The sequence below is a fragment of the Poecilia reticulata genome, linkage group LG6, assembly GCF_000633615.1.
Source record: "Poecilia reticulata strain Guanapo linkage group LG6, Guppy_female_1.0+MT, whole genome shotgun sequence".
Lineage (NCBI taxonomy): Eukaryota > Metazoa > Chordata > Actinopteri > Cyprinodontiformes > Poeciliidae > Poecilia > Poecilia reticulata.
The window spans coordinates 26237167-26259658 of NC_024336.1; the positions used below are offsets into that span (position 1 = coordinate 26237167).

At 40.5% G+C, this 22492-nt stretch overlaps 2 protein-coding genes across 5 annotated transcripts in view; both read left to right on the forward strand.

Moving 5' to 3' along the window:
- The window catches only part of LOC103466502 (protein phosphatase 1 regulatory subunit 12A), a 22539-nt gene extending 10770 nt beyond the window's left edge, over positions 1-11769 (forward strand). Inside the window, exons 8-24 of one of the 3 annotated variants that reach the window (XM_008412104.2) lie at positions 2183-2376; positions 2489-2598; positions 2685-2879; positions 3035-3117; positions 3204-3293; positions 3492-3593; positions 5628-5729; positions 5803-5893; positions 5991-6122; positions 6212-6314; positions 7328-7425; positions 7500-7559; positions 7649-7735; positions 7854-7958; positions 8582-8632; positions 8867-8917; positions 10606-11769. In XM_008412104.2, the coding sequence (XP_008410326.1) occupies positions 2183-2376; positions 2489-2598; positions 2685-2879; positions 3035-3117; positions 3204-3293; positions 3492-3593; positions 5628-5729; positions 5803-5893; positions 5991-6122; positions 6212-6314; positions 7328-7425; positions 7500-7559; positions 7649-7735; positions 7854-7958; positions 8582-8632; positions 8867-8917; positions 10606-10692 (1741 nt within the window). In that variant the 3' untranslated portion in view covers positions 10693-11769. The remainder of the gene's footprint in view (positions 1-2182; positions 2377-2488; positions 2599-2684; positions 2880-3034; positions 3118-3203; positions 3294-3491; positions 3594-5627; positions 5730-5802; positions 5894-5990; positions 6123-6211; positions 6315-7327; positions 7426-7499; positions 7560-7648; positions 7736-7853; positions 7959-8581; positions 8633-8866; positions 8918-10605) is intronic. The other 2 variants (XM_008412107.2, XM_008412108.2) reach the window with 2 other exon arrangements.
- Positions 11770-14192: 2423 nt separating this feature from the next.
- pgghg (protein-glucosylgalactosylhydroxylysine glucosidase) lies at positions 14193-22361 on the forward strand. 2 transcript variants are annotated; one of them, XM_008412102.2, is made up of 14 exons: positions 14193-14361; positions 16259-16559; positions 16636-16846; positions 17549-17984; positions 18067-18186; positions 18679-18810; positions 18883-18994; positions 19640-19712; positions 20240-20376; positions 20468-20601; positions 21377-21472; positions 21547-21644; positions 21724-21947; positions 22057-22361. In XM_008412102.2, exons 2-14 carry the CDS (start codon positions 16316-16318, stop codon positions 22131-22133), a joined length of 2094 nt encoding a protein of 697 aa, XP_008410324.1. In that variant the 5' UTR covers positions 14193-14361; positions 16259-16315; the 3' UTR covers positions 22134-22361. The 2 variants fall into 2 exon arrangements, with proteins under 2 accessions (XP_008410324.1, XP_008410325.1); XM_008412103.2 differs by having other exon boundaries at positions 16315-16559.
- The last annotated feature ends 131 nt before the right edge of the window (positions 22362-22492 follow it).

Sequence of the window (22492 nt, forward strand, 5' to 3'; positions counted from 1 at the left end):
TACATCCTTTCCTTCGCCCATATCTGTCTTTATCTATCCACCTACCCATCCATCCATTCTTTTGTCTGTCCACTGGTACATCCATCCATTTTTCCATTTATTTTTCCAACCATCGGTCCTTACATCCTTTTGTCCATCAATTGGTCTATTTTGTCTGACCAAATGTCCTTCCCCCAATCCATTTTCTCATTCATCCATCCATCCGTCCATCCAGCGTTTTGTCCATCCATTTGCCAATCAGTCTGTTCTTCTACCATCCATCCATCCATTCACTTATCCCTCACTCTGTCCATTCATCCATCCTTCTGCCCATGCATTTTTCTATCCGCTCATCCGTTTGTTCGTTGATTCATCCTTGACTTTGTCTGTTTTCCCATCATTCGTTTGTCTGTCCATCCATCTATTTATATGTCAAGTCTGTGGTTCCTCAGGCTCCATAGTAAATATTCTACAATTTTAAAGGAATGTTTGTAAAGAAAAATAGCTCAAAAATAGATTTAAAAAGTTTTAAAAAGTGTGAAATTTTGTTGAAAAATGCCAAATTGAATGTTAACTTCTGAGGTTAGCGACTACATTTTATGAAGGAAAATGGAAAACATGATTGGCCTACATTCTGTTTAACCACAGAACTGCGGTTTGTTTCAAAGAAGGAGACGTTATTCTCCTGCAGCTCAGTGCGTTAAGCTCTCTAAATAATTCAAGCATCCTTATTGGCTTTCTGTGGATTCCTTTAACTTGAGTGATTGGACATAATGCATTATACTTCCACATAGCTATTAGTCACATCAGTGACTAACAGTCACTTTTGGCTAGTGTCAGTAAACATAGTCATGCCACATGACAGTCAGAAAGAAAGAAGTAATGGAAGCTGCTACTAAAAAGTCTTAAAACTTAAAATGTTGCCATTTAAAAGTCTTAATGCTCTCCAGTGCCCTTTTAGGCAATGACGCAACATACATAAAATGCTTTGAATAATGTGTTCCAGTGACCATTACATAAGATTGGGGCACATCCCACTTTGTTGTCAGTATTTGTGGCTGTTGGACCTTTTTCTAAAATCCAGACAGGGATTATTTGTCTGTTTCCCAAAGACCTCTCAGCACCCTCTCAGAGTCTGCTGTTTATAACATAGCTGCACACAGTGTTCTTTAGGTTCAACTTGGTACACCTTCAGTCATGTTAATTACACAGCTTCATGAATAACATGACTCTGTTGAGAAAAAGGGATTAAATCATTTTTAAAAATGATTTAATCTAACATTCTGAGCCTTCCTGAGAGCATCTTATTTACTACAAGTACCAACAACCAGTAATTACCACTAATTATTGCTTTGAAAGTCGTGGAACGGAAAACGTTTAGCTTTATTTCTACAAAACTCTGCTAAAAATCTATGCAACCCATTTTGTCCTGTTAATAACCACAACCTGTAATGTGTTTCAGGTGACAGAGCAGCACAAAGTTGTTGTGTAGGGTTAAGTGGAAGGTAAATTGTACATGATTTTTGAAATATTTTTGCAAATTAAAATCTAAAATAAGTGGTGGTGAGCTTTCTTATTCATTTTCACTCTGAATACATATGACAGTTTTATGGCAAAAAGCACTTTGAGCTGCCTTGTTGCTGAAATGTGCAGGACAAGATTTAACATGTGGAAGCAGTCATATTAGTCTAAATATGAACTTATAACTGTCTGGCAAAATTGTATACAGGCCTGTCACAATAAAGAATAAATCAATCATACGATGAACTAGAGGAAACTGGTGGCAGCAGCATGCTGTGGGGATACTTTTCAGGAAAGACTTGTAACTCTACGATGACAAAATGTAAATTATTATTAATACTTTTGTTGATAATAAGTGGCTAACATGACACTGAGACCAGGCATTGTTTTTTTTTTCTTTTCATTTGAGTCAGTACTCTTTTGCCTTTGGTTTTTTTTAAACAAATCAAAGCAAAAAAAATCATAAATTGAAGATGCAATTAGAAATCTGGTGCCAACTCAAAAACAACGCACTACCAAAAGAGTCCAGCGGTGCTACCTGTTGACGTTCCGATTGACGCTTGCTTGCTCGCTTTAATTGGCTGCACGTTGTACGGTCGCCCTCACTGATCGGCTCCCTGCATGCCACCTGTCGTCCCTCCCCGACTCGGGCTCCGCCCCCCCCATCCCCTCTCCACCGCAGGACCTCTATTTCCCGCATGAGCAGCAGGGACAAGATATGCCTTCATGAGCGGGAGAAGCACCCGCCTCCCGCCTTGCCGAGCAGTCCGGCCGAGGACGAGGAGGAGGAAGGCCAAACGGGGCAGAGCCAGGCGAAAGCCTCCAGCAGCTCCAGCTCAGAGGAGGAGAGCGAGTCCGAGAGCGACACGGAGTCAGGTGAGGGGGGGCGGGGAGAGAGAGGGGAGAAGCTGTTGTAGTTTTGTTTTGACTTTGTCTCTGCGAAACTGTTTGGAGGATTTTTGACCTGCGTAATGTTTTACCGTTGCAGAGAAAGCAAAAAACAGAGAAATTATAAACAACTTGAACAACAAACGAAATACCACCAGCGTGCTTCCTACCTCCATGTCAGCAACTACCACTGCAGGCCAGCTGAAGAAGGTAGCCTTTACAGATGTTGCATGAATACCAGGTGCTTACTGTGCTTTGTAGAGTTTCGCAACCCAAGTCTTTTGCACATGTGGCAGGAACCAAGCAAGCCTCAAGCCACCGAGTCCCCAGGCTCATGGAGAACGTCCCTGAGGAAAGCGGGCAGCTCCGTGACTTTGGGCTCAGCCGGGCTGTCGGACTCCTTCCAGGACCCGAGCAGAGCCGCAGAGTCTGGACTCGGAATGAGCCGCTCTGCCTCCAGCCCCCGCCTCAGCTCCGACGCCGACACCAAGGTACACAATCGTTTCCGAGATTTATGCGCCCACAAAAGTACTGCCGTTATTTAGAACATGACGAGCCAAATAAAGGCGTCTTTTAGAGCTTCATCTCACCGAGCTGCATAAATAACTGATAAACAGACCAAAGTCTCCCTCTTTCATTTTCCCAGGAGCCAAGACTCGCTCGAGTGCCGCCGACTCCAACACGGAGACTCTTCAGTATTCCAGATAACAGCTCTGACAGCTCCAACAGGTGGGATTGAATGGGTCCAGCATAGAGAAGCAGAATCGAAGTCACTGCATATGTGTCCCTGTCACTCTGTCTCCCTTTTCTCTCAGTTGGCTAAGCCGTAGCTCGTCGTACACTCGACGACTTCATAGTCAGTTAGGGAATGAGTTCACTAGCTCCACACCATCTTTGCTACACAGGTCAGTCACGCTGCTCACCACCTGTTTCGTATGTATTTGCTCTGCCATTTATGTGTTTGTGCACTTGCATTGTCACAGCTCACAACAGCAACCCCACCCTCCCCTCCTGCCCTTCATAGCTGCAAATCTAATTTATGTGTAAAAGTTACAGTGTAATATGTGCTTTTGTTTACCTTTCCTATTTTGTTCTTTTATTAGCTCGTCTTATGTAAAGAGACTGGATGACGCCAACGTGACCTCATCGAGTACAGGAACAAGCTCTGCTGGTCTCAGCCGCCTTAATAGTCTTTTAGCTCAGAGGTATTTTACTGTAAAATTACAGATATATTACGTTTTTCTTTTTCAGACCTCTAGCCCCAAAGTACTATATTCACTTCTCTGCCTAAAATCAAGTAAAAAGGGAAGTCAAAACCCACAAAAAAATAAGTCAAAAGTTACCGATGAGTGATGATGTCACATTTGGAAAGCCTGGCTAAAGCATCAATAAGTAACATTTTGTCCCCTCGAGGCAAAGTTAGGGATGCCTACGTCTAAGTCTTCAGACTAAAATGAAAATTGATGTGGCTATTTATCCAGGAAGGAGAAAGTCAAAGGTATTTGGTGGTAGTAGTTTTGAGACCTTAAAAACCGGTACCTGGTTCTCAGTCTGCCTGTAATTGGAAACACAATATTCAAATTGCTTGAAATCTGTCAGCATGTAAAAAGTCATTGCAGTTTCTGCTCCAGTTCTGACCAGCATCATTACTCTGATGTGAACAGACATGCCGCAGTATTTTCCTCCCACCAGCAGCCTACTTTATATTAACCTGCCATGTTGAGATTATTTTGGTCTCATTTTTGTCCACATAATTAACTCATATATATGTTGTGGGGTTTTAATTGCACCACAGTAATGTATCTGTCAAAACATTATTCAGAGGACACATCCGTTACACTGCTTGAACTCTGTTAGTCCGTCTACTTTTGGTTTTCTCATAGGTCACTGTATTCCAATGCTAACTACAAACTGAGTTCTCTCTCCTTCATTTGGCTCCAGACTGGTTTAACAAACAGCCCCTCTTTGCTTCGTCCAGCAGGAACCTCGGCTACTGAGAAATGATGGCTTGCTGGAGGCTTGCACTCTGTTGAAGTTTTAAATGATTGGATCTTAATTTACCCAATTGCTAACCTTTTCCTTTAACGACTGTAAAAGAAGCTATGCTATGAAGCTTACCAGAAATAGCACATGCTATAAACAACCATTTCCCAAGTGCTGAGCTGAACCACATCCTTGCCAGCAATAAAATGTCTTATAGTTTCCTCTGTCTCTGACCTTAATGGCGCAATATTTCGAAGCGTGGTCAACACGGTCTGACTTCCTCTGCTACAGTTACTAAACTACAACCATGTAGGCAGACTACATTTCTAAAACGGTACAGAAAATTGATGTCATTGTTCACAACTCGTCTTCTGTTGAAAGTCTACTTGAGAAATCCAATTGTATGGGAGAATTTGCGAATGAAGCGCAGAAGGTAGATGAGAATCGGGCGGAATCGCTTAGAAAGGCAATAGCAAGGCTGCTTTGGCTCAGACATGGAGGGGAAAAAACTCTGTATTTAGAAGCTTAACTATGTTGGAAGATTGTTTAAAGAGAGTTGTTATTGATTTAATGAAATCTGTGGAAATAAGCAGATGTTTCAAACAGGAGAAAAAAATGGAGGGACAAAAAGTGCGGGGGGGAAATATGATCATAAACAACGTGATCTGCGGTTCAGGCTGGTTACATGCTGCTCAAGCTAACTGTAGTAGCTGCAGCATGAGGTGTTTTATTTACTATTCCCTCAGTTTTGGGTTGTTCTTTCCCTTTTTCCAGGATTCCAGTTTTTTATGATCCTAGAGCAAAAGTTGTTTATAGCAGAGAGGACGTTTGGTGGGTGAGGGGAAATCCATGCAGTTCACCCATTTCATTTTCATGGAGCTCACAGGTTTTCTACATTAATGGATTTCGTAGGAAAAGTAATCAAGCATTGACCAGACAACTATTAAACAGTTCAATGGAAACTTTTTTTACTAAAAAGAAAAAAGTGTTATTTATGTAAACCAAGATGTCAAATCATCATCCAAACAAGGCGATGACCATGTATTATTAAAAAGAGTGGTTATGAGGGCTTTTCTGTTGCCAAAATGGAATTGCAAATTGACAAATCTGCTTCTAAGAATGATGTAAACGACACATAATATTTATTTATAATACCTACTTTCAATATTTGAGGATGTTATGGGTGAAAAATATGACCTTATGTCTGTTTCTGGCCTAATTTCAAACGTAAACACCTTAAAACATTTTCCCCAAAGAACTCCTCAGGAACAAACGGAAAAGAAGGAGCCACCGTCCACCATCACCTCAACTTCTCAGAGCACAACGACAAGCGACCAGGAGAGCAAACAGAGGCGCAAGTAAGAACAAAACATCTAACCAAACAAAGATGGTGATCTGGCTTTGTCACTAACGGCGATTCTGACCACAAAGGTCGTATCTGACGCCTGTGAGAGATGAGGAAGCGGAAGCGCAGAGAAAAGCCCGCTCCCGGCATGCGCGGCAATCCCGGCGCTCCACCCAGGTCAGGATTTACCTCCTCACCCCGTTCCCTGCCTTTGAACCTCGGCTTTGCCATGTGTGTGTGTGTTTGCTTCATCGTTGTTTTCTTTTATTCAAAGGGAGTTACGCTAACAGATTTGCAGGAGGCAGAGAAGACAATTAAAACCATGAAGACAGACAACAAAGGAAGAGAAAAGAATGAGGAAGAAGAGAAAGAGAAGGAAGCCAAACAGAAGAAGGCAGATGAAGGGGTAAGAACCCTCTGAAATGGTTACAGACCGGTTTGGCTGTGCCGTTCGTGTTTCTGTGATCTTGCGACACTAAAGCGATGCGTTTACAGGAAGTGAGCTGGAGATCTCGTATTGCCAGCCTGCAGAAGTCGGACCTGCTGGGTCTCACTCAGCCTGCTGGCTCGGCTCGCCCTCCAGCATCTGAAAGAAAAGGTAGTCGCTTCTTCAGTGCCGTCCAAAAGCATCTGACATTCACAAAGTTTAATGCATTTTATTGGGATTTTGTGAAGTGGAAGGAAAATAATGATGGTTAAAAAGTTATTCGTTTTCAGCCCATTTTCTCTCTGGTATTTATTCTTTATTTTCATTCCATTGAATTGAATTTGTTTACCTTATTGACAGGAGTCAAAATGCAGATTTTAACTCCGGAGGCGCTACAGGCGTCCACAGCTCAGGCAGGGAGAATCTGTCAACAACACTATTAGATTTCCCATTGACAAATCTGGCGTTTATGGATTAATGGCAAAAAATATGTTGTGAAAGAAAGTAAGACATCAGACGTCCCAGTTAATGTTGGCCACGAGTTTTGTTTAGGGACACAGCAAACATATGGAAGAAAGCTCTCTGGTCAGAGGAGCCCAAAATTAAAACTTTTTGGCCTACTTAGCCTGCTGTGGAAAACTGGGATCATACTGGAAGAATGCTTTTCTACTGCATGGGCAGAAGAGCTGGTAATAGTTGATAGTATAATGGAACCAACTGGAGGGCAATGCTTAAAAAACAATTTTTAGAGGGAGGCTTCAAAAGACTTGAGTCTGAATTGGAGCTTCGCCTTCCAACAGGTTAAGAACCCTAAACGTACAGTCAGGGCTGCAATCAACTGGATTAGATAAAATATATATTCAAGCATAAGAATGGCCCAGTTAAAGTCCAGACACGAAGCCAGTGTAGAATCTTATGCAGAACTTGAAAATGAATGTTCTCAAATGTTCTCCAACTAGGTTTTGTTTTAACTTATTTCTAAATAAAAAGAACAAAAACCATGTACTGTACACTTTTACACACCAATTTGTGTTTCTTTTGTAACAAAAAATCCCAATAAAAAATTAAAGTTTTGGGATCTCAAGTGAAAAAAGTTCAATTGATATGAATTTTTTTTTAGCATAAGCCCTTAGATACTTCTCTTTTCTTTTTCCACATCTGACATGCTGTGTGGTTCTGCTCAGATGTCGAGTCCATCACAGGGGAAAGCGAAACAGAAAAATGGGCCAGAGAGCGCAGAGAGAGGAGACGGGCCAGGAGGAAGGCACAGAGGCCCGATGAGGTAAACGCAAAACCGTCTTCGTGGAGAAAACTGCTGCAGATTGACTCTGGTTTCATACCATCTGTCTTCTTCAGGGCGAAGACATTGAGCCCAGTGGAGAGGAGGAGTTCTCAGGGAGTGGGCTGGATCCACAGGTTGTACTTGATGTGTGTAATCAAATATTATTAAATAAGTACAGCAGACACGTTTACCTTTTTTTTTTTTTTTGTTTTTCTGTATGCAGAAAGACAAAGACATGAGTTCAAGGTTGGACACCTCGTATAGCAACCGCACCCAGAGAGAAGGATCGGAGAGCAAAGATTTTAAAAAGGTCAGCAGCAGCTGGAGTTGATTGGTTTGCTATGTGGTGATACTTCTATTATTAATTGCCTTTGTGTGTGTGTGCGTGTGTGTGCGTGTGTGTGTGTGTGCGTGTGTGTGTGTAACAGCTGTTTGAGGAGGTTTCCAGAGAAAACAGCCAGCTCCAAGCTCAACTGCAGGACACACAGAGGATCATTAGTCAGACCAGGGTGGAGCTGGAGAAGGCGACGCAGGTGATGAACAAGTTCAATTTCCTGCTTAAAGGGGCAGTACGATGTAAAATATTACGAGCTTTATGTCATGTTATAAAGTTATTCCCTCATCAGAAGCATGCCTGGAGTGTTTCCTTAATTCTTTCGTGCTTTCATGTTTGAGAAATCCTTGAATCTCCCTTGGTAACCATTCAGCTGAGCAAAAGACCTAGCTGGACGTAGCTCCGCCTTCAAGCCGCAGCTCGTCCTCAGAGCTGCAGTTTCCAAGTTTCCGCCGCACAGACCAGCCCTCCCCCTGCAACTCGGCTCCTTCAGACTAACCAGCAGCAATTAGTAAACATTTGGTGGAGTTGCACATTGACTGGGCTACTTCTCAGTGCAAAGCTGATTAAAAAAAAAAAAAGAAGTTGTTAAAGGGCTAATAGAGGAGCTCTGTTGTGATTGACTTCCTGAAGGCAGAGTTTCAGAAAGAGCAGGAGATTTTAAAGAGACAAAGACCCAATTTTAAGGCATTAAATTACAAAGTCATAGCATTTTTATAACAACTGAGGGTAACATATTTACTTGATTTATTTTCTTGACTAATTGCTTGAAAACCTTCGGTGTTTTTGATTGTAAAAAAAAAGTATTTCTTTGTCCAACAGAGACAAGAACGCCTCACTGACTGTTCAGCACTACTGGACCTAGAGAGAAAGGTAAAGCTCACTCCCACCCTTCCTGCCGATATTTTCTCTCGCTTGGTTTGTATTTTCGTAGTTCTTGTAGCTTCGTGTGCCTCACTAGTGCCACCCCTGCCGTTTGACACACTCTCCTCTCTTCCCCCACTTAAACCACTTCCTCACTTGTTTTCACTCAACTTCTGTCCTTCTTCTCTGCGTCGCTTCCTCTCTGCCCCCTCCCATCCCCTCACGTTTTTTTCCCGACACCAGGACCGGAGGATGTTGGAGCGGCGCATGGCGGAGCTGGAGGAGGAGCTAAAGGTGAGGAATGGTTCGGAGGGAGACTTATCAGGACCGCTGACACTTTTGCATGCTTCTCTGCTCGACTGGCCTGGCTTTGGCTTGTGGGAGCACGCTGCAGAGAGCTGCCTCTCACTGTGGTCAAGTGGTGTGATAAGGTTGGTGTTTGGCACCTGCCCACCCAGTTTTACCTGAGTGTTTTCTCTGAGACAGCCATGACAGTTTAACAAAACCGCTGGGAAAACAATGCAAGTTATTTTTTTAAGAAGTGTTGTGGCGAGACTGTACTGTAAGTGGCTTAGCTGAAGCCACTTTTGAGTTATTTCTGGCTTCCTGTGGTGTTTGTTTCATAATTTGTTACACGACAGAACCATTTTCCATTAGAGCTTCAGTGCAGACTCAACATTTTGGGTTCAGCAAAGACGTCAGAAGTTAAGTATTTTATCCATCTAAACTTGTTCAGTTGAGTTTATTTATTCAATAACAATTAAAAGTACACATTTACTTTATTTGCAGATGCTGTAGTTTTAAAATTCATTAAAGTGACAATAAAAATAATTGCAGAATCATGCCATCCAAGCTAGTAGTTATCATCCATTTCTTGTTATCGAGGTGAAATGCTCAATATGTCATAGTATTGATTTTAGGTGAAATTTCCCAGCCCTAGTGTCGCCCCTACCCCGCCTGTTCCTGTAGACTCCTGGTCAGCTGGCTGAAAGGAGGTTACAACTTTCTCCTTATTTACAGGAAAGATAAATTTGGCTGTTTTGAAATATTTTTGTTCATGAAACACACAAACAGTCATTATGTTCAAACTAAAGTAGCGCCACAGGAGATATCTGGTAGTTTGTGTAAAAGTTTGCTCTTAGCACAATATGATCAGTTGGAATACACACTGTTGTTCTAGCAGGCTTTATGTGATTTGCTTTTATTTTTTAGGAATTCTAGGAAATCCTTATTACTTACTAGCTGTATTTAATTCCCTTGTAAAGTTGCTGTAAATAACAAAACACAGGCTTGTACCTTTTTTGTTTTGTTTAATGGGCTGTTGGTTAAGATTCCTTGTTTAATGCCATCCATTTAAACACTAGTTAAATATATTTCTAGGCTGCAGATCTGAGTGCTTTGACTTCTGATTCTCTTTAAGGAGAAATCAGTAACTTATCTTTGGATGAAATAATCACTTTTATCATTTAAGAATAAAGAATGTAAGCAGAATCCAGCTGACCACATGAAATAAGCTAGAAATAAACATTGTGCTCTGATTTTAAAGAGACAAAAAAAAGGGTGTCACACTAAATATATATTTTTTTATTATTTTACTGTTCACTGGAATATGAAACTATTATTTTTAGAGGTGCGCCGATCAACCAACCGGTTGATTGATTGATTGGCCCCAATTTCCTTAATTTTGGGTGATCTGCAATTAATCAATACTTACATGTGAACTTATCTACCTCCGAAAAGGTCTGAAAATAAAAAAAGTGCAGTTAAAACAAGTTTGTTTTGTTAATAAAACTAAAGTTTCAAAGTTCTGCGATCCTTATCTTGTACTTCTTACCGGATGGGATTTTTCATGTAAAGTATAGAGGGTGAGTCTGATTAATCGCTGTGAAAGACGCCAAGTGACGACACCAAAACACACTTTGACGCTACACACACTCCCTGTTCGGACTTGATTTAACGTGAGCTTTAACTTCTACCTGCAGGTTTTGGTTGACCTGAGAGCAGACAACCAGCGTCTTAAAGATGAAAACGGAGCACTGATCCGCGTCATCAGCAAACTCTCCAAATAGACTGAGAGAGACGACCACCAGGGAACTCTTCTCCCCCCTCACTCCTTCCATCCATCCCACCGCTTCCATACATTCCTCTCAGTGCCAAAGGGTGGGGGGGGGGAGAAGCAATGGAAAGTTCTACACGCACGAGCACTGCAGCTTCACTTGGATTGAGATGCCTCTTCATGAACAGCTGGAGTGCCTTTTGAGTGCCTTGTTGCTCAGTTGCCACAGGAGGGACCTGTGCACGCGCTTCCCCACCACGTCGACGTACTGTGACTATTCGTCAGGGAACCTGCACACACACACACCGTCCCGCCGAGTGCATTCTTCCTTCCCACGATGCACGTTCCACTGAGCACACGACATGGCTTGGTTCTTAGAGCGTCCACCTTGTATTTATTCTTTTGTGAACACGTCACACGTTGAGAAAGTTTCCCCTCACCAGGTCCAAGTGTTTTGGTGTTTTCTTCTTCTGTCACTTCTCTCCGGGGCACGTCTTAGGCTCTACGTTTTTGTGTTAAACCATGCCATGAAGGCGAGGAAGCTCTGTTGGGTTGTTTTGCTGCCACATGCAAGTGTTTGAACCCACCTACCTCTCTCCACTTATGCACTTCCCTGCATCGTTTTGTTTTATTTCTGTAATCGCAGACATACTCCATGCTCTTAAAGGCGAACCAGGTCAGTGGACCACAGCACTTTACTCTCTGCAAAGCAATAAAAAATAAAAATAAAAAATCTGTGACCCTTTGCCCGGTCTTTTAGAAAGACAACTTTAAACCACAGCAGCCATCCTCACTGAGGAAGCAGCCTGAGAATATTCACGTTCAAAGGTTGCGCAGTTGCTGAAATTACTAATTTGTCCAGATCTATTATGCTATGAATGGTTTTTAATTGTTACCATTTATATTATTTTCTTTTTTTTTTCATTTTCAATTCCTCTTTTAACTAAGAAGCATGGTTATGTATGTAAATGTAAGTCTATAATGTTACCCTTTGAAGTAAAATTCCATGTAGCCTTGCTTCACATGTTGGTTTTCTAATATATATTAAATGGATCTCTGCACCATAATAAAAAAGTGTTTTCAAAGCTTGCTTGGTTATTCTGAACCTGTCACATTTGTTGTTTTTATCCATCAGATGTTTGAACTCAAAGCAAGATGGTTGTTATTTTATAGTTTCATTGCTCTAAATATCATCAAATGTCTTTTTTTTTTCAATAATTCAGTTCAAAAAGTTAGCCTCACATTTACTACAAATTTTTATTTCAAACTTTTCAGGTTTACATTGTAATGTTTGCAGACTTTTTTGTTGCAAACCTGAGGATAACCTAACTTTTTTTTTTTTTTTATGTAATATTCAGAATTTCCAATAACCAAGTTTCAGGTTCTCGGATGTAAATCATAACCATAAAAAGTAGCAAAAGTAAACATTTAAAAAACAAGATATTGCAAAGTTTGAATATACAATTAAATCTTTAAGCTTTTTCAAAAACAAATGTCTAAATTTAACTTAATTCTTTGAAATGCACCGAATGTGTCTGTAAAGTGTATTAGTTATCGGTTTGCTCCTTTTGACGGTGGTTCACCGCATCATCCCTGCATGTAGTGCAGAGGTTTTCTGTGTAAGGCGGACAGATGGCCTGTATCAGTTGTGGGAGGGAAAAAGAAGACAACAGCTGCAGCACTAACTGAGACTAAAAGAGGAAATGGAGCTACACAGATGTATTTACAGCATGTCTGTACTGTTGCATTAATCTGCTGCTCCGGTGATGAACCATTCATCACCGGAGTCTGAGGGACAGAATGAGTGTGTGTGTGTGTGCCGGAGGAGCACATCTGGGGCAAAGCTGCGTGAGACCTGATGTCTTTTGGCACCAGCGCTGACACAAGTTATCCATCTGTTTGGCCCATCCGAGAGCAGAGATGGACCACTGTCCTGGATGGTAGGAGATCTGACAGCAGGCGAAGCTCCTAAAAAGGAAGAGCAGGCCGGCCAAGGCGCGCTCTCTGTAAATATCCCTCAGGTCTGAGAAAGGCATAGGAAGGGAGCTGGGGAGGAAGAGGGAAGCGGATGGATTGCAGCCTTATATGGACAAAGCGCTGCTTTTCCCAGGGTTTGTGGCTCTGACAGCCGGCACGGTGCCAGATGCTGCGCAAAATGGCTCCCTGGTGCCACCAAGAGGCTCAGCTGATGTAATGCTCCGGTCCAGCTGGGAAAATGTAACGTTAGGACTGTCGTTTTTTATACAGATGGGCTGTCCTGTAGTCATAAAAACCCAACATAAACAAAGTTGGATTATGTTTAAGTGCCTCAGGCAGACTCTTGCAGCTGTTTTGCAGTGTTATAGCGTTAAACGCCATGCTTCATTTTTATTTTCACCTCGGCTGAAGATGTGCTAAAAGAAATGACCCTTTATGGCAGCAGCATAATCTGACAAGATTTATTTATATAGCTCAAACTGGATAAAGTGCTTCACAAGGTAAATGCAACTTGAATGCATAACACTGGTGCAACCAACTACAAAAAGCATTAAGAATACAAGAACAACTAAACAGCTGTAAGATAAAATATTTGGGCTAACGTGCTAAATGTCAGGTCATAAAAGTGAGTCTTTAAGAATGATTATAAATGTCCTAATGTGCAGATCTAAAGTCTGGGACCCACCTCAGGAAAAGCTCTGTCACCTTGGGGGTTTAAGTTCAGACTTAGACCTGGATATGGATAACAATAGTTTTCAAAGTTCTTGGTTCCTCATAGGAAATCATTTTATTAGAGGTGATAACAGGAGAAATGGTTTTTCATTCTGCCATAACAAAAGTACATGTGTGGAGTTTGCTAAACAGGTCTGCACAAGATATTCTGACGTAAATTTGGAGTTTCAAAAAACTTGCTTTTTTTTCATGTATTCTCTTCACCATATCAGCAGGAAACATTAAAACCTGAAGCAGGATGTATATGAAAGCACCACCTTTCTATAAATTGGTGTGTTTGACCTGCTTGACTAGACCGTTCAGAATATATGAATAAACCTGGATCAAACCCGCCCCGTCCCGCTTCCTCAGTTTCAAATCTTTGCATTCTCTACGACTGCCAAACTCTTAGTCCAGACAGTGTACAAAACAAAGTAGCGGCAGCCATTAAGGCCTTCAAAGCCACTAATTAGCTGCAGACAGGAGAGATTATTTAGTTCAGACTGAGTGACGAGATGAAAACATAAACACTCTTAGTGAGACCTGCAGAGTATTTCTGCTGCCTCTGCCAAGTTATGCCATCCTGCTGCTCAAACTGTAAACACACACACACACACACACAAACACAGCCTTTTAAGCTCACAACACAGTTGAAGTCCAGAGAAGCCATGAAAGAAGGACATTTGAATAAAATCTATGTACACTTTTGAGTCCCTGCTGCACAGCCGGACCTGGATGGGACTGATATTCATCCTCCATGTCAAGTCCATGCCAGGTTTTTCAGAAGACCAAAACTACGTCCAGATTTTCCCTGCAGCACAAAAACAGAAGAGGGGCCTCCTCTTTCTGCAGAGACATAAAACAAACTTGGATCCACTTTATGAACATCTCTGCACTGCTTCTCTTTGTGCCTGTAAAAGCTGAGAGAAATCAGAGCACACAGGAAACATTCTGCAACTCATCATGTAAAGAATAGACGGTTCGGGAACTTCAGGTTGTTTTACCATTTTTTAAATCTGCATTCCTCTTTGTGTTAGAAACAGATCCTTCTTCCTGTTTATGTGAAAATGAAACAATGCAACTTTGCTGATGTACTGTGTTTAGAATAGCTTGATCACTGAGCTGTGAGGAATGTCTTCAAGCTACTTTACAGATACTCTAACCTTTTTCTGCTTTTGCTTATTGCTTAGTCTGCATCTCATTGTATACAATTCATGAAAGCATATGACTGAAGTTTACATTTGGTCATCTTGTGATATTGAAAGGGTCAAAGTTCACGTCCTGTGATTGATCTGGTGTCTTCTTGCTTAATGAGCTAAAAGCAAATAAATACTTGAACATTTCAGAACATCTAACAAAATGTAGGCAAAGATAAGCAGAGTAAATACAAAAAACAGTTCTTAAATTCTTATACAATTCATTTAGGTAAGATGATGGAAAAAAAGTAATTGGCATAAATCAGTTTAGAAAGGTTTAAAACATATTTTCTAAGGTTTTGGGATTCCAGTGAACCACAGTGTGAAGACGACATGGATCAGTGATGAACATTCCCAGGATTCCCAGAAGAAGCTAGAACAACATTTTAAGTTCCGCAGGCTCAGGATCAGTGTTTGTGATTCAACATAAAAAAAAAAAAAATAGACACACAAAAATGACATCCAATCAGAGGTCAATTCAATTCAGTGCATTTATATGACGCCAATTCACAACAAACATTGTCTAAAGGCAATTTACAAAAAAATTATCTCAATTCAATGTAGGCCAAAATCAGCTCAAGGGTTTTTCCCCCCCCATAAAATACCCAGATCAACTTTATTGACTTAGGTTTTCAAAGTTTTTAAGTCCCCACAGCATACAAAGTATAAATATTTTAAAGGAAATAATAAAGCAGCAGGAAAATGTTATTAATGTCTTCACCGCATCATCCGTTTAAGACGTTTAAGACTTTAGATCTGCACATTAGGACATTTATAATCATTCTTAAAAGTGACTATTCTCAGATCCCTTGAGGAAAATAATCTGTGGACAAAGAAGACAAAAGTGGAACCTTTAAATAGTGTGCATTTAGTGTAAAACAAAATAGAATTTGAGATAATAAAAAAAATACTGATTATCAAACATGGTGGTAGAGATTAGATGGTTTGACACCACAAAAGAAGAATGTCTGGTGATCAATTTGACCTTTGGCTCAAAATCACCTGAGTTGTACAACAGAGCACACCAGCAAAACCACTTCTGACTGGCTGAAAAAATAAATAAATTAAAGTCAAAGTCGGATACTGTGGTCTGACCTCCAGTGTAACTAAATTAAAACAATTTGTGTCAAAGAGTGTGCTATCTTTTTCCCCGACAGTAACTTATTGTTAATTATCTCAAACACGAATGCTCAACCATTTATCAGGTCTATGTGACAGTTCATTTTTCACATCATTCTAGCCTGGTTTTGATTTAGTTTTCCCCGTTTATAAAGGAAGTCATCATTTGAAAGCAGTGTTTTGAATTTATTTGTATTTTTGTTAAAATTGGTTTGTTCTTAAACATTTAGGTACAACAAAACATTTTATAAACAAATTAAAATAGAAACGGAACAGAAACAGCCTTTATTGTCCCACAAAGATTAAATTCAGGTTCTCAAAATAAACATTCTTAAAAGTGATTTAAAAAATATATATATATATCATATTATACTGTGCAGTTATTACAAAGAAAAATCTCGGACTTGCAATCCAATGGATGTGCAACTGAGTCAGATGACTTTTCCAAAACTGTACATGATGTGCATTAAACACTGAAAAAAGCTGAACTGTATGTAAAACCTGTAATTTTTAAAATACTTTTCAACCTAACTGCACACATGTCAATCATAATGACTTTAACTGTGGTTTCTTTAGATAAAATCATTCTGCGTCGCTTTCATTAAGTGACTGTGAGAGGCTGATCTCCACAGCATGTCTTGTGACTCGGACCCTTACGTCTTCACCACCGACGCTCTTCCCAGCGACCCCCGTTTCCTCCCTCCTCTTGCAAATGGGCTTCTGGGCTGGAAGGTGTTCGACAGCATCATGCACATGGGTGGTGTTTACAACGGGGAGGCTGGAGACTGCCACAGAGCTGACGTCCCCTGCCCTCTGGCTGCGAAGATTGAGACAGAGGAACCTGCCCAGCACAACTACACCCTGGACACCCACACAGGTAGCCTGAGCGGGAGTAGGTGATGGTGTGTGTTTGTTTCTTTTTTTTTTTTTTTATGTTTTCCTCCCATCTTCAGGTATTTTCTCCCACACTCTGAGCTCAGCCAGTGTGACTGCCTCGCAGTCTCTATACTGTCACCGTTTCTACGCCAACATCTTGGTGATGGAGGTTCTGTTGGAGCGCCGAGTGACCTCAGAGGAGCCAGTTGTAGTTAATCTAGTCAGTTCATTCGACCCTCACAGCAAAGACATCCAGTTTGAGTCTTCTCCTGACTACAAAGGTGGAAGGTGAGGTTTTGGCATGTTTTTACTCCGTAGCAGTGGCTGTTTGTATGAACTTAACATTATTTATTAAATTTACTCAGTTGCATTTACTTGAAGAATTTTTTCAAAAATATGTAGCTTTAGGAGTATTTTTTTAATTACTTTTTACTTTTACATGAGTAATTTTACTATGAAGTATCACTACTTTTACTTAAGTAAAATTTGTGGATATTTCTGTTCACTGTGAGTAACTTCAATGAATGAAGAACAAGCTTGTTTTAATCACAATATTGCTGGACTCAGACACACACTTGCAATTTTTGTTAAAGTTTCTAAAGTTTTATATTGAAATAAATTAATTTGGAAAATATTTTTGCCTGATTTTGTCAATTTATTGTATTATTTGTATGAACTGTTTTCATTTTGGTCTTTAAAACACCAAAATTTCTACATAATTTTACATTTTGGTCATCTGATGATGTCATTATAAGTATTAAATGATTGATGTTTTGACCAGTTACTCAGTGACTGAGTAGACTTTTTTTTACCAAATACTTTTTTTTAACTTTTAAATAATATCTTGGACCCCTTGTATTTTACTCTTACTTGAGTAAAAATATGTTGAAGTAGTAAAATCTACCAACCTCTGGTTATACCAACTGAAAACGTTGAACTGAAAACATTCAAGTGGTTTTAGAAATGTTACGGTTCATACTGTCCCTCCAGGCATATTCAAGGACAAACGGCGAAAGCTGAATTCCCAGGCGGCTCCTGTCCCACAGTCCACCTAATCTGGACCCCTGTGCCTTCCACTGTGTCGCTGCCACCGGAGCAGACAAAAGCTCGCTGGGGATTCATCCTGATCGTGGCCAACAGCTTGGAAGCTGCTAAGTCCAGCTACGACGAGGGCCTGAACCTGATGGAGACTGGAAACCTGCGACCGTCTCACGAGAAGGCCTGGAAGGAGTTGTGGTTGCAGAGCAAAGTAGAGGTCACGGGGTCCGAGACCCTCAGCAAAGCTGTTGTTGGCTGCATGTTCTACCTCCTGAGCGCCTTCCCGTCCATCCATGACACCTCCAGCTGTTTCGGGGGGTTGAGTCCAGGTGGGCTCTCTAACGGCGGGGACGGCCAGGATTACTGGGGTCATGTTTTTTGGGATCAGGTGAAGCTCCAGAAAGTTGATTGCAGCTTGTTTATTTGCTATGCTGTCCATATCACACAGTATACCTCTTTTTTTCTGACAGGATGTTTGGATGTATCCAGGGATAGCGCTGTTCTACCCGAAGCTCGCCCGATCCGTGCTGGAGTACAGAGTTGGGACGATAGACGGTGCAAAAGACAACGCCCAGAAGCAAGGCTACAAGGTACATTAATTAAGCAATGCTAAGCCTGGAGGGGGCACAAGTAAAGCCTGGCGGCCCGCCAGGCTTATAATATACTGGGGGAAACCCTGCTTAAAATCTAACCTAAAGCGTAAAAAATAAAATACAACCAATGAGACATTTTTATTATTTACTTGGCTAAAATGGAGAACGATGGAGTGAGAAATGGGAAAGGAAGTAAGGAAGTGAGGGAGGAAGAAAGGAAGAGCAGTAGGGAAGGAAGAAAAAGTAGAGAAGGGAGGACAAGTTTTGAAAAAATGAAAATTAGAGAGCGAGGAAAGACACAATATTTAGACAACCAGGTTGGAATAAAGTCAGACCCATTTTCTATTTTATGTTCAGACAAGGAAAATGATGAAATCAAAGCTTTCCGAGGCAAAGGAATCCTGCTGAATGCAGCTCAGGTTCCAGATTTCAACAGTGAAAAACAACAACATTGTCTGAGTCTTCTAAAGCACAGATGCTATCTTCCAGGGGCTGAAGTTCCCATGGGAGAGTGCTGTGTCAGGGAGAGAGGTGTGTCCGGATGACATTTATGGGCAACAAGAGATTCACATCAACGGAGATGTCACGCTGGCCTTCCAGCACTATCTCTACCTCACTGAGGTAACGACCACTTACCCCTACTTCCCATCACGTTTTCTGCCTCTGAGAAGTTGACTGAGCTCCTTGTTGCAGGATCTGTCCGTGTTCACAGAGGGAAAGGGAAGCGAGGTGGTTTTTGGGGTGGCTGATTACTGGGTTTCCAGGGTAAAGTGGAACCCTGACGACCAGAAATATCACCTGTTGGGTAAGAATAAAGAAGCTACCTGCTGCATTAAAGAGATCCAAACTGCAGAAGCCCTGGTGATTTTGTGTTTGAATTATTATTTGGCATAACATTGCTTTAAAAGAACCAGAACTCAGGTTCTGTCATATTATCCAATTACTGTAATGGTGAAGAATTTGTGAATGTGCACATCTACTTGAATGATAACCTAAATACATTGAATTAAATGATGATTGGACTAAAATCCAATGCAGAAACCTGTTAACTGCTACCCATCATGATTCATTTGAATTACAAGAAAAAGCATAAATTAAATGAAATTACTTTGAATTTTTCTGGCCCTTTTCTCCATTAATATTCTGCTGAACTTTTTTTTTAACTGGACATGTGTTTCTGGATTATGTAAAATTACTATTATTGTATGTATGGTATGGTAATTTTAAACAGAAATTAAGTATTTGGATGCCTTATTTATTCTTGCAGAAGGTTTCATAACTTGGAAAAATTGCAACTGGAAAACCCATTTTGCATGCATTAATAGATTCAACTTAACATGTTATAGAAATATATGCTCATCACAATTTAATGTGCTTTGCATAAATTAATTGTTTTATTTATAATACATTTAATGAATACTTGCAACATTCTTCTCTTTTTTGCATGTAGGTGTTATGCCACCAGATGAATATTACTACAACGTCAACAACTCGGTGTACACCAACACAGTGGCCAAACTCAGGTATTTGTGTTAGAGTTTAGACATTATAAGAGATGACGCTGCCTGCATTCATTGGCACTCTGGTAAAAGCCTGCAGAAAGCTTTGTCTCAAATCTGAACATTAAAAAAATATATGTATAATAAATGGGGAAATAATAAGAAATATTTGTTATATTCAAAATTCCCTCAGTGATTGACTTCCCTGTAAAAGCTTCAAAATGAAATGTAGCTGAAACCTTTTTGTCATTTAAGCTTTAGTTTGATCAGAATCATTTTAGTAATCCATGACTTACTGTTTCACTGGGTATAAATATGTGGCAAATGAGTCAACAGGCCAAAACGGGACAGAAAAATCAGGCAAATGTGTGTTTGTCTTCATAACTGAAAATTTCTGACAAGAAAAGTTGTTTCTACCGAGTTGTTTCTTCTGTAGCAAAATGAAGTTTCTTTTCACATGTTTACCAGGACAGTCAAAGAATGTGAAGATTGCTTTACATTACAGATTAGGTCATGAATATTATTCGAAAAAGTAGTTTCTCCTCTCTTAGTCTGCAGTTTGCTGTCGAGTTGGCTGATCTTCTCCAACACTCGGCTCCAAAAGAGTGGCAGGAAGTGGCCGAGCGCATCGAAATACCTTTTGACCAAGAGTTGCAGTACCATCCTGAGTATGATGGCTACAGTAAAGGTTGAAGTTTGTGCCTCTCTCACACCAAACCAGGAAAAAAGGATCCAAAATTCTGAAAACATCCAAACCTTCTGCTGTTTGTCACACACAGGTCAACCGGTGAAACAGGCAGACACAGTTATGCTGGGGTATCCCCTCGGCCTGCCGATGCTTCCGGAGGTCAGGAGGAATGATCTGGAAGCCTACGAGCCGGTCACAGACCCAAACGGACCGGCCATGACGTGGGTGAGTTAGGCTCAAGGAGTTGTATACGTTCAGCACACATTTTACAAGCTCCTTTACAAATATGAACAGTGTTTTGGAAAGGCATTCATACCTTTTGAACTTTTTCTTATTTTGGCACCTTCCAACCATAAACTTCAAGGTATTTTATTGGGATTAAACTTGATAGACCAACATAAAAAGGATTTATGTTAGAACGGTTTACATGTAAAAATCTGAAAGATGTAATGTCCATTTGTATTCACCACATAAATAAAATCATCTTCAACTAGTTACCTTCAAAAATCCTTTTGCTACTATTTAACTCTGTGATAAAGAGACTCTCTTGTTAAAGACATAAGATGGTGAAAACAAAGAAACACATCAGACAGGTCAGGGAGAAACAAGGGATGGAGGTGAATGTAGGATAATCCTGAAAAAACATGAGATTGTGGTGGAAGCATATAAATTATCCTAAACACACAACCAGAGCTGTAATGAAATGGAATATATCCAATCACATTTGATTTTCTAGTTAAAGCTTAGACCTAAATTCAACTGGGAAAACCAATAATCACATACCCCCAAACAGTTGTGTTGATTTGGGGTGTTGGTAATTATGTTTGCAAAAACTTTTAAAATTTGTATATAATTTTCTTTCCACTTAGAATATATGCGTTACTTTATGTTGGCATCCAATATAAAAAGCTTTAAAGTTTGTGGCTGTAAATGTTGAAAAATACGTCCACAACGTAGCGTTCTAAGTTTTGAACAAATGAATTTTCCTTTCCATCTGCAGGGTATGTTTGCAATAGGCTGGCTGGAGCTGGGCGAAGCTGAGAAAGCTCAACGCTTACTTGAAAAGTGCTTCAAGAACATCCAGGGGCCGTTTCAGGTACGCAGAGGGACTCGCACACCCCCGTTACACCAACAGTGATTCAGTGAATACTTCATCACTTCTCTTCACAGGTATGGAGTGAATCATCAGATGGCTCTGGAGCGGTAAATTTCCTCACAGGTATGGGAGGATTCCTGCAGGCTGTGCTGTTTGGGTACACGGGTTTCAGGTCAGTTATTTATCCCTCCAACATGCTCAGATGATCATATGTCTACTGACGGTGTTTGAAAGGCTTCACTGTTTTTTAGAGTTCAGAAAGAATGCCTGGCCTTCGCCCCGATGCTTCCGGATGAGATCTGTGAACTGTGTGTCCGTGGCATCAACTACCTGGGCAATCAGATGGACTGGCTGCTCAGGAAAGATGATGTCTGCGTCATACTCAGAGAACAGACTGGCAGAGCTGGAAACACTAATCCTCATAAGCTGCAAGTTGTCCTGAAGGCATCAGGAGCTAAAATCCCTCTAAAGCCAGGTACCACACAAGCAGTGACATGCAGCTAGTTTGTGTTTCATTAAACAAGCATTGAAGTTAGAAACATAAAATGTCTTTGTCTTTGAATACGTCACATTTGTCATTTCAGGACAGCCAGTCACTTTTCCTCGAGAAGCAGGCTGTATATGTAAAATGGATCCCCCGTCTTCCTGCTGGCCGCTTTGAAACACACGCCTTGTCACTCCTCCTCATCATTTCATTCACAGACAAATATGCAGTTGTTACATCTGTGATGTTTTATGTGTTCAAATTTTCAACAATAAACATGGAAAATGATTGATTATATTATAAAGGAACAATAAAAGATCCTATTTTGAACGTTTTTTTTTGCCATTGTCACAAATGATCTTGCAAATGTCATGTTGTTTAATTAAAAAGGAAACATGAAACATATTTTAATGCTGTTTCTTAAATTACATCTATGTTTAAAGATATTTTTTTTATTCATAAACAAAGGTACACTCAGGATTAAAAAAGAATCCCAGCTGGGTAATTAAATATGGATTTTCACAGCAGTATTTCGC